This window comes from Euprymna scolopes, chromosome 34 (genome assembly GCF_053919585.1).
Source record: "Euprymna scolopes isolate OS-2025 chromosome 34, ASM5391958v1, whole genome shotgun sequence".
Classification (NCBI taxonomy): domain Eukaryota; kingdom Metazoa; phylum Mollusca; class Cephalopoda; order Sepiida; family Sepiolidae; genus Euprymna; species Euprymna scolopes.
This window is the reverse complement of record NC_136515.1, coordinates 49,917,060-49,932,059: the sequence shown is the minus strand read 5'-3', so window position 1 is coordinate 49,932,059 and position 15,000 is coordinate 49,917,060. Positions and strand designations below refer to the sequence as shown.

The following is a 15,000-nucleotide window of genomic DNA, read 5'->3' as shown; positions in this document are numbered from 1 at the left end:
TGTATAAGAGCCAGGTTCGCCGTAAAATGGTGTACTGTTTCCATATCTGGGCAGGAGTTGTTCGACCTACCCTATTCAGTCTTGATGACGTTCAAAACAGGCTTCGAAAACTAATAGATGATGCCCCTTTCTTTTCCCTGTAACCTCTTTCCCACAGAAGAGACGTTGCTAGCCTGTCTTTGCTCTATCGTTATTTTTATGACAAGTACTCGACTGAACTCCACTCTACGATTCTACCTTGCGAAACTTTCATAAAACACTCGACTAGCTACAATTACTATGAACACTTTCCCCCACTCTCTAACTGTGCCTAAATCTAAACGCAGATTCGATGAACAAAGCTTATTTCCCAGAACTGCCTGCTTGTGGAACACTGTTCTGCTGGCCTGCTTACCGGTTGAATACAACATAGTAGCCCCCCGAATCCAATGTAAACAAGTTTTTGTTGAGCCGTCTCCATAAATAATCCAATTCTACCCAAATTACACCATTAACGATTACGACACTATCACCTGACATTCATTAACTCTTATCGTCGAATGGCACCCGGGCCTTGATATGGTGACCACCAAGTAGAAAAAAAAAATAGTATTCCCAAATGCTCACGTGTATGGTACTGGCCAGGCTTGACGTTTTTTTAAAACTTTGGTGATCTAGCAAGAACCGATCTATCAACGTGATTTTGTCGTATTTAGAATACCACGTTTAAATCTGAACGTTAATAACAATAACCCATTTACATATTAGTGGCAATATGTCTTGTATTGTGTAAATGGAAGATAAAATCTTAAAAAATGTGCTTGGATAGAATGTGTTTACAAACAAGACTGCTAAATGTATCGTAAAAATTGAAACCTTTTTATTGCCAGCCACAATCAGCCAACACCAAAATATAAATCTCTGGCGATCTAATTAGTAAATACCAGACACAAACACGACTAGTAATCACATACCAAAGATATTAACTCGCTACCAGTAAATTAACTCAATTAAATAAAAACTACAAAACCAAAACAACTGCTAAATGTCATTATAATACTCTTTGTGTATATCATTGTTTTCTTTCAACGAATCTAACTAAAATTAGCAAAGTGTAGATGTTTATATATGGAGTGTGGCAGAAATGTCTCCCACATTTTAGACTATCACCAAGGTGTTACTATACGGCATAATCACGTTGACACACCGATTCCTGTTAGATCACTGAAGTTAAGGGACGTTGAACCTGGCTAATACTAAACTGGGTGACCACTTGTTAATGCCAGATGGTGTAAGTACTGGCAGGCTGGAGACACGCTGCGTGCCGTAATGCAACGCCCCTACAACCTAAGTGTCGATGGTAGTCGCATTTAGCTAATTGCTGCTACTGATTTCTCTCACGACCGGGATATGTGACGTTAGAAAAGTGGGATTTAAAATGCCAGCATCTTAGAGGAAGAGCCCTCTGACCTATAAAAATGCCTGGGCAGTCTCCATAGCAATAAATTACTCTCAACTCAGAAGGGTGAGAAAGCAAAGCCTGAGAGGATGGACCTTCTTGAACTGCACAGAGAACAAAGGACAAGTCACATTAACGATGGCCTTGATACCGTAGAAAAACAAAAACAAAAAAAAAACAACAAAAAAAAAACAGCAGTATTTTTTTTTAAGACATCCTCTGTGCAAGGCATGTTATTTATCTCCCTTCTACGGTGGGAAGATGTGACACAAGCTTGGAAAAGTGAGATTTGAAAAGCCGGCGCCTTGGAGAAAGAGCACATTGGCCTTCAAAAAATGTCGGGCGTCCCCATTGGCATTGCCTGGTAGGAAAGCCTCAAACGATTAGCAATCAATTCATACCTTCAAAATGGGTGAGAAGGCAAAAATCTGGGAGAGTGGACATCCTAGAACTGCACAGAAATATACCTCAGCTCAACAACGGTGTAGACTCTGGTGGTTTTCGGGTATAGGAAAAACACTCGACTGAATGACTTTTCAGTTTTGTTTAGATAGTTTATCAAGCAATATTATTTGAATTAGTGCCCACAACCGTGGCTTTCATGCCTGAATAAAGGGCTGTGACAAAGCTGGTGAAGTGTGCAGAAAAGCCAAGCTTCAGCAAGACTTCCCAAAGAGTGCTTCGATCCACCGTGTCGAAAGCTTTCGTAAAATCCACATGATCTTTGGCTTTCCTGCACACTTCACCAGCTTTGTCAGAGCCCTCCATTCAGGCATGAAAGCCACAGTTAAGCTGAAGGGCGAGCTCTCCGATCTGTTCGACAGGGCTGCGTCCTCGCTCCAACTCTCTTCTCACTCTACCTGTCAGTTGTTCTTCGGTATGCCTTTATAAACTTTGATAAGGGTGTTTTTATACGATCTAGGCCGGGAGCAGACCTTTTCAATCTCAATACATACAAATCCGAAAATAGAACAACAAAGATACTCGTACGAGAGTTCATGTTTGCTTATGACACCATTTGTAGCGCATAGTCACGAAGATGCTCAGGACATAATTTGCTTCACAGGATCAGCCAAGGCCTTCGGATTGAAGATTAACATCAAGAAAACCGACATGATGTACCAACAATCTCCTGAATTAGCAGCAACAAGCCAGCCAATTAAGATTCAAGACCAGGAGCTTTACAAATTATAATACCTAGGGACCACGGTCATGAACAGCAACAACATGGACGAGGAGATTTCTACAAGAATGGCTAACGCCTCCATATCCTATGGAAAACTCAAACAAAAGGTCTGGCGAAATAAAGACCTGACTTTCAGAACTAAATGCTTAGTCTACCGCGCCATCGTCCTCTCATCACTCTTATACGGTGCAGAAACTTGGCCAGTGTACAAACTGATAGCCCGCAAGCTCAATATCTATATGATGAGACACCTCCGGCAGATTTTAAATGCTAAGTGGTATGACTTTGTCAGCAACAGGGAGATCCTATCACAAGCCAAACCTCCAAGCATGTATGACCTGCTCATCCGGAAAACCCTGAGATGGGCCGGGCATGTAAACAGAATGGAGAACTCCCGACTACCAAAACAGATACTGTTTTCACAACTGGAGGATGGGGTACGAGGCAAAGGCAGACCTAAGCTCAGGTTTCGTGATACCGTCAAACGAAATCTAAAGGACAGGTCGATCCCTACTGGAAGCTGGCAGACCCTCAGTCGCGACCGTGACAAGTGGAGAATGATGGTTCACAGGAAGTCGTCTTCGGACACGAAGGACAGCACATGATGATGAGTGCACATAATTTTGAATAATGTTGAATCTGTAATTACAACACTCAGAGGGTCCCGACTTCATTAAATAGAAAAAGAAAAACCCGCAGTTTAGTGGCCTGACCATCGATGCCTCTTTTCAGTCTCAAGAGACAATGTATACCCCCTTTAAGATTCGCTGCATGTAATTGTAAGGCAAGGGTTGCGCAATCCTCAACCACACCTCTCTTGAATCGATCCAGTGGGAAAAAGAGGTTCAGGATAACTGGAAAACAATGCTGAGATATACAGAGAACACGTACAGAATCTGCAATCCCCAAATGGTCACCCATTTTAGTATTGACCAGGGTCAGCTTTGCTTAACTTCGGTCATTTAACGAGAACCGGTGTTTCAGCGGGAAGATAATGCAATTACTAATTGTGTACAAGCAATAAATATTGTTTTATTTTATTGCTATTCGTTAAATATTTGTCATTGAAGAACTAATAGCGAATTAAAATCTGTTCTGTATTACACTTGTCAGCTTAAGAACACATCTGGAATGTATGCATAGGTTGAAATAATATCTAATTTCCGTTTCTACGAATAGTTCATTGTTTTTTTTTGTTTTTTTTTTGCAAGTGATTTAAATATCCATGGCACTGTCGCACTGGCATCTTAAAACAGAATAACAGATTAAACGAAAAATTAACCCCTTCCCCATGATTAAATGCATCCATGCGCGTTATCGTTTTATTTTGATCATTGCATTGCACCAGATCCCTCCGCGTCTATCTTTTAAAACCACGATGGGTTCAAAGCATGCACTTAAAATTCAAAACCGTGAAATCATGTACTCGTTCACCTGAATTAAACAAACGTTTTCTGTTATTTTAAAAAAGTTTTTTTTATTTTTATTTATTTATTATTTTTTTCTTTTAGAGATTTAGCTAAGAATTTATACTTAAAAAAAAAACGGCGCATCCCTATCCTCTGGCTGAGAGTGATGAATGGGGTGACTTTTCATTATTGAAAAACTAAGAAAAAAAGGGAACCTAGTCGACAACGGAAGCCGCCCTAAGAGCCGACTTCCTCACCCAGGCTACAACTATTACTCTGTGCCACAGAGATAAAGTCAATATCAATCTCTGCTATCTAAAGCACTCCTTCGTTTATACAAATTGTCCCCAAATCATTGTGGTTGGAATATGTGGCTTACCCACCTTCCCACGATAGCAGCGTTAGTATAGTGCATCTTACACGTGTTTCCGGTGGAAATTCACTAAACAACTCATCAGAGACAGATGTTTCTCAGAATATACGAGGTGCCTTAAATAAGTTTCCAGGCTTCTTTTTTCGTATGAGCACTTTTACTGATAATACACACATGAAACTCTAGTCCAGCTCGAAGTAATCTCCTCCAGCTGCAATGCACTTGTTCTACTATTCCAACAGTTTTTATAAGTCTCCATTGAAGTCCTCTGGTTTAAGCATGTCAATGACCCTCGTTACAGCCTATTTCATCTCCTCAATGTCTCATAACGAAAGCCTGTAAGGTTTTCTTTGAGTTTAAGGATTAACCAAAAGTCACAGCGTCTGGACTATAGGGAGGGCGAGGAACTGTTTTGATGCCTATTTTGGTCAAATAGTCCGTGACAACGATGGAGTTGTGAACGGGTGCATTGTCCTGGTTGAAATGCCACTGATCCGATTTGAAGAGTGTTGGCCTAATATTATATTATATGGCAATCATTTTTCCCAATTTAATTGTTTATTTTTCTAATCATAATAATTGATTCGAGCGACGGCGAGTCGCTCGAATCAATTATTATTATTAATAATAATATAATAATAATAATAATGTTTTGACCCTTGACCCTGCTTGCAACAGTTAACACAGATACTACGCTATGATCACAGCCCAAAGGGTCACAACATTAAAATAGCATCAAGAACTACGGGATCTAAATTAATCAGTTCAACCATCTCCCTGCTGTCATAACAACGTCTATCTTTCTGGTCTTCTCTAAGCACTCTTGGAACAAACTTCGCACAAATCTTCCACGTCTTCTTTTCGTCGCGAATAATTGTGTGTACAGTTCTCACACTGACATCAAACTGCGCACTTATTATCTCTATGGACACACGCAGGTTCTTAGCCATGAAATCCTTCATTTGACCAACGGTGTTCTGACTTCTTTACTCCTCTCACACCTTTCATCATCCCTCACAGATTTGTTGCTTCCTTGAATTGCTTATGCCATTCAAAAACTGATGTCTGATTCATGCAAGATGGCTCAGAAGCATTCTGAAGCATCCCATGCGTTTCTATATCATTTTTTCGAGAATTTTATTGCATATCGTTCTTCTAAAGTATTCTACGTCCGGATTGAATTTTTGAAATTCACCAGCTATGAAAATCAGGCTTTAATAGGGTGCATTTCAATTCATGCCACAGCTGTTCGTTTGAAACTGAAATCATAAAAATTGGTCAGTCATCTCATAAGATGTATAGCAATAACATACTGAATTTTCAAGAGTCTATGACTATTTTAAATGGCCGTGCAAAAATAGTCTGGAAACTTATTGAATGCACCTCTGCACCTCGTATATATATATATATATATATATATATATATATATATATATATATATATATATATAGATTGGATGCAATATATAGTAATGATTTAAAAAAAAAGTATAAAATAGATTCATGCGCTACCACCGAGAATCGAAATCAAAACGTTCAGCTGGCGATTTATTTTTGCCTCTGCCGTCAATGATTGGTCTATGAAAATATGTTTACTGCAATGCTAAAAATTAAAACATGAACCAATAGCTACTACGTTATGCATTCGGTATTCCGGCGTTCGACCTTCACCTGGCAAATTTCATTTTTTTTTTAATTTTCACACTTTTGCCCCGATTTTCTGGGCTAAAACGCAAATATAAAGTTTTGCATGGATTCAAATACCTTATATATATGAAGTTTCATGTCTGTAGACAAAAAACTCTAGGAGGAGTTTTGTAGGCAAAATTTGTTAAACAAAAATATATACGTATACATAAATATATAAGGAAACAATTTTGTGTTTACTATAAACATTTTACGCAAATATTATGCAAGTATAAATCATGTAGAATAGCATAGCTATAATTACGCGTAATAGTTAACAAAAGCTGATTATCCCATTAGAAAACCGAAGAAAGTAATAGGGAATTAATTAAAATGAATGTTTAAAAGAATATGCAAATTAGCTAGATCTTTTGCAGATGAATGCAATTTCACGACGTATATATAAGAAAATTGTACTTTCTTTTTAAATAAGTAGAAATGGTATTTTTTTAATATGAATATCAATACACACAAAAGAAAAACGAATTTATAGGAGTATAGATAGATAGATAGATATAATGTATGGCATAATCGCGTTGACACACCGGTTCTCGTCAGATCACCGATGTTAAGCGACGTTGAACCTAGCTAGTACCAGATGGGTTACCATTTGGGAATTCTAGGCGCTGTATGTGCTCTCCGCTTATCTCGGCATTGTTTCCAGTCGTACTGTACATCAACTTGCCACTGCTATTCAACAATGTCGACTCAGGAGTGGTGTGGTTAGAGATTGCGCAACTCTTGCCACAAACATTTCTCGCGCAGACAACCTTACAATGGGTATCCACAGTCTGTCAAGACTGAAAGAAAGCCTTTTACTAAGAGGGAGACTCGATGTTATCCGGGATTGAATTAGAATCCATAAATGTTCCACCGCCCTATACTTTTATTGTCATTGAAATCCGTGAATTAATGTATTTTTAACATCAAATCGATTGATTGCTTGCTGTAGTTGGAGATCTACCAAGGTGTACCGATAGGAAGCCTCACCTGCCACCCCACAGTGACTTAGTTCATAGTACATTATGGTATATATTGTACTGCAGAATACCTACTGTTGAATTTAGGTTTAAATTGCAAAAGTCAAGTATCATGGTTCAATTGTGCTCTAAGCAGAAACATTCATTTCGGAAGGGCACCTGTCTTATCAAAAACTACTGTTGATTTTATAATGTTATGCTTACATAATAATTTAAATTAAAGGTTAAAATACATAAGTCACGTAGCATGGTTAAATTGTTCTCAAAATAGAAACATTTATTTTGAACCTGCCGTTGATTTTTATGAAAGAACGTACCGTTGATTTCATACGCTAGACCTTTCTGCTTGTGCGTGCTAAAACCCCCCAAATGCACCTGTGATGTTAGGCAGCATAAAGTGTTAACGTTGGTTAAAATCGGATTTCCTTCTTTAATCGTTTTTTTTTTTACCATCGATTTCCCATACTTGTCGGAGGCATTCCGATACAAAACCTAAGAACGCTCAGAGGTACATAAAATGCATTTGCGCGAAATTTACAAAAAAATCGGACCAGCCGTTTCAGTGTTTATAGGGAACGAACTCATACTTTTATATATAAGCATTAACAGGAGGAGGTCAGGTTGGCCGTGATTGAATGAATATCAACAAATGTTCCCCCCCCCCTCCCATATTTTTTATTATCATTTAAATCGGTTAAGTAGCCCGTTTGTCAATCAAACCGCTTGATTGCTTGCACAACGCAGTGTACCGGCATTAAGCTTCCCATACTTTATCGCACTGAATTATGTCTGTTAACTATATAATACTTTTTACCCCCGTTAATTCAGTAGAATATGATAACACTAAAAGAAGTTAGTGGTCAACATCTAAAAGAGAACGTAAATATTGTCTTCTTTCACTTACGGTGGGTTTACTTAATGTAAAACAAACACTGAAGGCAGTTAATCTAATTCCTACGTGTGACGTCCAACTGTTTTGATTATGAACGATTCTGTGTTTGCGATTCCGCTTCCTGAAAATGACGCCCCGTTGTCGAAAAAACACGCGACACGATCCAGCGAACTTGGACAAACTACAAAGCCCGACGTGTTTAGTTTGCAACGTACATGTTTAATGTAGTTGTCTTTTAAGTTTTTTTTTTTTTTTTTAAAGAACAACACGCTTACGCTGTTTTTTTGTTATTTGTTCTTAAAATTCCACTCGAAATTTCGGTGAGCTTTATATGTCTACTAGCACGGCAAGCTGGCGTTACCAGGGTTCATGGGCAACAAAATAAAAGAGTTAAAAAGTGTGAAAAGCATCTTATTTTTGGCATTTTCTCTCTCTCTCTCTCTCTCTCTTCCTCCCTCTCTCTCTCTCTCTAAACCTATTTCTCTTCCTCTCTATCTATCTACCCTCCTTCGTCCTCTTCTTTCTCTCCCTATCTCTTCTCTCCTCTTATTTTCCCTGATACACTACTTCTCTCTCTAGCACCCTCCCCCTCATTTCCACTGGCAACTGGGAAAAATATTTGATAAACTACTACTACTACTACTACTACTACTACTACTACTACTAGTAGTAGTAGTCGTCCGGAATATCTTTGTATTTATATAAGACATGAAAAAGAATATTTTCATTTTATTATTATCAGTTATTTCTAAGATTAAGCATCCGTCCCTGTACTCACAAATACATTTCGATATTCGATCATTCTTTTCTTTTCTTTTTATTATTGTCATTCATTTTTTAAGATTAAGCCTCTCCATCGTTGCTCATAAAAATAAATTTACATAAGAGATTATTGAAGAGAACCGGACACACGTACGCTAACTTTAACTACACAGATTATTTAGCTGTAGTTACTCGGCGTTGCCCGAACAGAAGGTTAAGGAAAAAATAAGTCATACTATAACCATGTTTACAATTTCTTTAGATTTGTACAAAATCGCCCTATTTGATTTCCTATTTCAAAATATATTCAGTTAATGAAAAAACAAAACAAAAATAAAAAAAACAAACAAACACTTCAATGTGCTATTTTTTAACGAATGAGTCACCAGTTTTCAAGCCACTCGAAAGTAAGGGTTAATGCAATGGAGAGATCGATTGTTGAATGATGAAGAATATAACGAGACGATTGGAAATGTCGACTGAAAAAAATATGATTACTTATGGGGACGATTTATGACAAGTCTTATCGACATTGGATTTTATGACGACCATGTTGCATTCCCCCGGAAAGCAATCATGTTGTAACGTGTTCAACAGGTGGTAAACTCTGTTCATGGAAATTTAGTTTTATGTTAGGAAGTAAGGAAAGGTCTTTGCAATTATAGTGGGGAGATTAATTATTGCAGCGAATTGTAACGTTGTCCCGGAACCAAAACGTTCTAGCCTCAGTCGCAAAGAATAGGAAAGAACTTCAACTCGTATTTTTTGTTGTTGTACAACGACATTTATTGCTACATCCTCTCGTTATCGCTATGACGTCCCTCGCGTGATCGTCTTCTTGAATGTCCCCTTCAACATAATCCACGTTTCTAACGTGATCTTGAACGTTAATCCCGTCTTTAACGTGATCTCCTTTTTAAGGTCTTTATTTTTCGCTACTTGTGACGTCATGTCACATGCATTTGCACACGTGCGTCTGCACTGTGTTACATGAATGTTTTACCACCAGAGATGTTTGTCAATTTGTCAGGTGTCTGTTGCGAATAAAACTGACTATATTCTTGTGTATAGGTTATCCTTGCCATACTTTTGTTTAATTTTTGGTCCCCCGACAAAAGGCGGGTGGACCTGTAAATTCACCCTTGTCCGCTCGCCTGTTTGTCCACTCGTCTGTGTGAACTTTTTTTCAAATAACTACGCCTTGGAATTTTTTGAAATTTTGCACAATCATTAAACATGATATGAGTAAAAAAGTAACAGAACAGATTTTCCGGGAAAACTCAGGTTGCCCCCTAGAGGTGTCTTTCGGGTTAAAATGGCTCAAATTTACACTTTTGTACTTATTAAAAAAAATTGATGTCTAGGATTTTTATAAAATTTTCTGAAAAGTAATAACTAACTGATTTCTATATAATTTTGTTTGTCTATACTCCGCGATAACTCTTGGGTGTACCCAGTGGCTCTTTTAGGGCTAATAAAAACACTCCATTTTGGGACTATTTTACCATATTTGTTCAAAATTTTCTTTGTACGTCTATTTAGCAGTTTTGCATGGTGCTGAACACAAATTTAAAGCTGTTAAGGTCTTGGGGGACTTTTGGGGCTACAGGCGGGGGGGGTGTCAAATGATGGACTTAGTCATTTCTTTCTTTGCATGGTGCAGAACTCAAATTTACATATATTAAGGCCTAAAATGGCATAGTTTGTTATTTTTTTTCAACATGTTTTGCCGTCCCCTGGAACTTTTGAGGCCAAACTGGGGAGGCGGCAAATGCTAAACTTAGTCATTTTTTATGTCTCGTTCACTGTGCACTCACGGGAGACCATGCATGCATGTTTCACTTGTTTAATTGTAAATTTGTCAAAATTTGTCAATTATCTGTTATAAATACAGAGTGACCCCCCCTCTCCAAAAACAAAACAAAACAAAACAAAAGCTAAATGGAGGCCATCTAGAACATATGCTGTAGAAGGGAGAAAAAGGGCCAAATACCCTAGTGTTTTGATGTGATGTTTTGAATATAATAAACTAGTTATGACCAAAGTTTCATTTCATTCGGACAAAAATAGTTGGGGCCCGTCTTTTTTGTGTCACACTGTAGAACCGAATATATTTTTTTCATAAATTAACTTTGGTATTGTTTGTATTTTATATACACGTTCTTCCTTCTAGAGATGCACTTTGTAGTCAAATAAAATATGAGTTTACTTTCAAGAATCGATATATGGACAGATCATCTGAAAAATGGATTTAAAATTATATAATCGTAAAGAGAAGAACGAAAGAAATATTACTCACCATTGGTTGCAGTTTTCTGTGATAGTGGCACCAACTGGATAGTAATTGCCATTCTTATAGCAGGCTCCTAAAGAACCTGAAAATATTAAAGATGCAGACCCTTAGATGATTAAAAGCAATGAAAAACAAAACGTCCAATAATTCAAACAAAACAAACAAACAAAAAAAAACCCCCCAAAAGTCAATCGGTCAACGTTCTTCAAAATTTAAATGTAAGAGATGTAAAAAAAAAGAAAAGAAAAAACGGCGTTCAAAATAGAAAATTCCAAGCAGTTTAAGCAAAAAGATATGACTTCCATGGGACATTAAGTTAGAATTAAACCTACGTATAGAAGAATATGAGTCACGGAAAGGAAGCTCGAAATGGGACGTGGCGTCTTTCTTCGTATAACTGAAGGGATTCGGTCGACGAGAAAAGAATAACATTACAGAGTATGTCACTATTCAACAAAGATATTATTGGCATTTTTTTTTTTTGTTATTCATTATTTCATCTATCAGAGGAAGACTGCTGCTGCTATCGCCACAGAGTAGAAGAAAACGAAAAACTACGTCTGTTGTTCCATCACGGATATATATATATATATATATATATATATATATATATATATATATATAAATATATATATATATATATATTATATTATACATATATCATATATATATATTATATATATATTATATATATATTATATATATATATTATATATATTATATATATATTATATTATATATATATTATATATATTATATATATATATATTATATATATGTATTATATATATATTATATATATATATATATTCATCCACATATGGTACTGTTTCGCTGTATCACAGCTCATCAGTGTGGCTAGACAGGCAACTACCTCAAGCCAGTATCGAAACCGGACCGCCCGTACGACAGTCAAGGCTTTGAACCACACACACACACACACACACACACACACACACACACACACACACACACACACACACACACATACACACACACACACACAAGAAGTGAACAAACCATTGATTTTTATATGCACCCTGTTTCCTCCTCGACAGATTTGAAGTCTCTGAAAGAATAGCTTTTACTTTGTAAAAATACATAGAGAAACATAAACATAGAAATTCATGAGAAACATAATATAGGGTTTATTCAGCAACGAAACAACCCCAAATTCGATCCCCCTCCCGTAATATTAAGGGGCCCTGGATTTCTGCGAATAGAATAATAATCCGATTCTGCCTAAAGGGAACCAGGCAGTTACTTTTAAAACCAACCAATCAATCATTTTCAGTAGAGCTTTCATTTTTACGGACATAAATCTGATCGTAATCTCACTCATCGTTTTCAAACAGCGAAAAGCACCTGTTTCCTACAGCATAATGTTTGGCACTTAATAGCAATTAAGAGAAACTCATGATATGGAGAATATTGAGAGTAGGAAGACTCTTGCTGTGACCTTTATTATTCTTTAGTCCTTATATTCCATTAGCGATGTTTCTGATAAAGGAGAAGATAATTGTCATTTCTGGGTATGTTATATTATGTGTATGTATATGCGTCGTATCATTTAGTTGATCGTCTAGTGTATATTTTAACATTTATACAACAGCTCTAACAGGAAACGATTGACGTGGACGTATCGAAACAGTTGTAGACAAACAGTTCTTTTTAACAGATGTAAATAACACAACACATACATGAATTATTTACGAACATTTATTTTCATGATCCGATCGGCATCTTCAGAGGTTACACGTTTTACATCTTGGCTGCCCGAGATGACGACGCCCCCGGCACCATGGAGAAACCAACTCCCCTTTTTGAGTCATCCGTTCTCTCAGATGTCCAGCTAACGACTGGCTCGAATCTCCCCAAATCTACATTTAATTACGTGTCTCATTACATGTCTAATTAGGTGTCTCAGACCAACAGCTGATGTAACCCCAATCTAGTTATTTGTTTATGCAAACCAAAAATCATGTTTACATCGACTTTCTATTTTCACATTCCCTTTGCGATATTATTATATGCCAATCATTTTTTTCCCAATATAATTGTTTATTTTTCTAATCATAATTAATCCAGCAACCCGCCGTCGCTCGAATCAACTACTACTACTACTACTACTACTACTACTACTACTACTACTACTACTACTACTACTACTACTACTACTACTAATGTTTTGACCCTTAGCCCTGCTTGTCTCAGTTAACACAGATACTACGCTATAATCAGAGCCCAAAGGGTCACAACATTACAGGTAAGCTGTTGTTTTGAATAGTAGCATATGAAGATTTTTAAAATCTCTTATAGCAGTCCCCTTTATATTCGAATGGTTGATAAATCTTGATATGTCGTGATTCATTAGTATATATCTATATATTAATACGATAGCGGATGTGTCCTTTGTGTGTCACGCTTACATTCGGATCGTTTAATTGTTATGTTCTTCTATTTCTTGTAATAAATAATTTTACCAAGAATTCTTCATAAGTTTTGGTGTCGACTTCAACTATAGCTGATGGCACTTAAATCATCTATTTTTTTTAATATAAATGATTTTATCAAGATTTTTCATAATTTTTGGTTTCGGTTATGGCTGCAGGAACTCAAGTTTTATATATATATATATATATATATATATATATATTTTTTTTTTTTTTTCATACTTTTTTTTTCGGTTTCGATTCAAGCTAATTCACCCAAGTCATATGGATATATATTTTTTATTTTTGAAATCGCAATTTTATAATATACAAAAATCGATAGAACATTAAGCCTATCATAATATATACGAAATCTGCAAGAATTAAAATATCATATTTAAGCGTACTTTACGACAGGGTTTTACCAGGCGTCGCGCTAACTTAGATAAATACTTTTGCAGTTTTAACAAAAAAGCTACAATAATATCAGAGCATCTCCATTTACACTAAACATCTATATAATGCCAACACCAATATATTATATATGAATGAGTTCCCTGTGAAATTTCCACAGGTCCAGCTAGTATATATAATTATATAAAAAAAAAAAAACTCTGTGGCGCCTTTGCTTGAATCTTGTCTTCAATGATCGGTCGATTCCATCTTTAAAAAAAAGGAATGACAGGTGAATACAATAAATAAACGAATAAATAATACTCATCTCAATAAACATCCAAATAATTTAAATTTCAATTACGTTATGGCCGACGGAATGAGAATAAGCTACTCTCGTGGAGTTAAAGAGTTAATTTCGGAATTCGTACAGATTTTTGTGTTTGGCATAAGCATTTCCGAGTTCGATGAGAAGAAACTAAAGAAGGTAGTAGGCTACATCGACCGAAACGCAGTTAGAATCACATCCAAGATGTAAACAGCTTTCTGAATAATCTAAATACTATGATTTTTAATGCAAAGTTGTGAAATATAATTCTTTATATGTTGGTGTGTCGCAGAAACTTATTTTATTTCACCATTCTGTTGACGAGAATGGAATCTTAGTATGCCAACGTGGAAGTCATTAATTTTCCGAGTTAAGCCCTTCGACTCCATCGACCAATGATGCGGAACGCCACGTGCGATGCTGTGGCAGACACGCGATCGGTGTCTCGTTTTACTTAATTTGCGAGGCATGTAAAGGCTTTAAGACACTGGATATCCTCACCACTCGAATATGAAAAACAGATTTCACTTCCGGAACGGGTATTAGTTTTCGACAATCGAAAGAAGGAAAGAAGAAGAAAAGTGAAACTATAAGTAAAACATAAAAAAACGACTTATATATATGGCCCTCTTGGGATGTACGGAGGTCCGTAAACATTTGTCCCTCGCTTCAAAATAAGACTACTGATTATTAACCTTCTTGGGCTATCATTTGTCAGTGTTGGGAGTGAGAGGGAGGGAGAGAGAGAGAGAGGGAGGCAGGGTGAGAGAGGGAGGGAGAGGGAGGGAGAGAGAGAAGGCGAGAGAGAGAGAGAGGTGGAGAGAGAGG

The 15,000-nt window shown here is 36.8% G+C and overlaps 1 protein-coding gene and 1 pseudogene across 1 annotated transcript in view; one reads left to right on the top strand and one right to left on the bottom strand.

The window, feature by feature from the left end:
• LOC145259192 (tubulointerstitial nephritis antigen-like) overlaps positions 1-15,000 on the bottom strand; it is a 244,635-nt gene that overhangs the window by 69,282 nt on the left and 160,353 nt on the right. Inside the window, exon 2 of the mRNA XM_080116968.1 lies at positions 11,026-11,101. Within this exon, the coding sequence (XP_079973094.1) occupies positions 11,026-11,101 (76 nt within the window). The remainder of the gene's footprint in view (positions 1-11,025; positions 11,102-15,000) is intronic.
• Positions 6,611-6,727, top strand: LOC145259410 (5S ribosomal RNA; annotated as a pseudogene).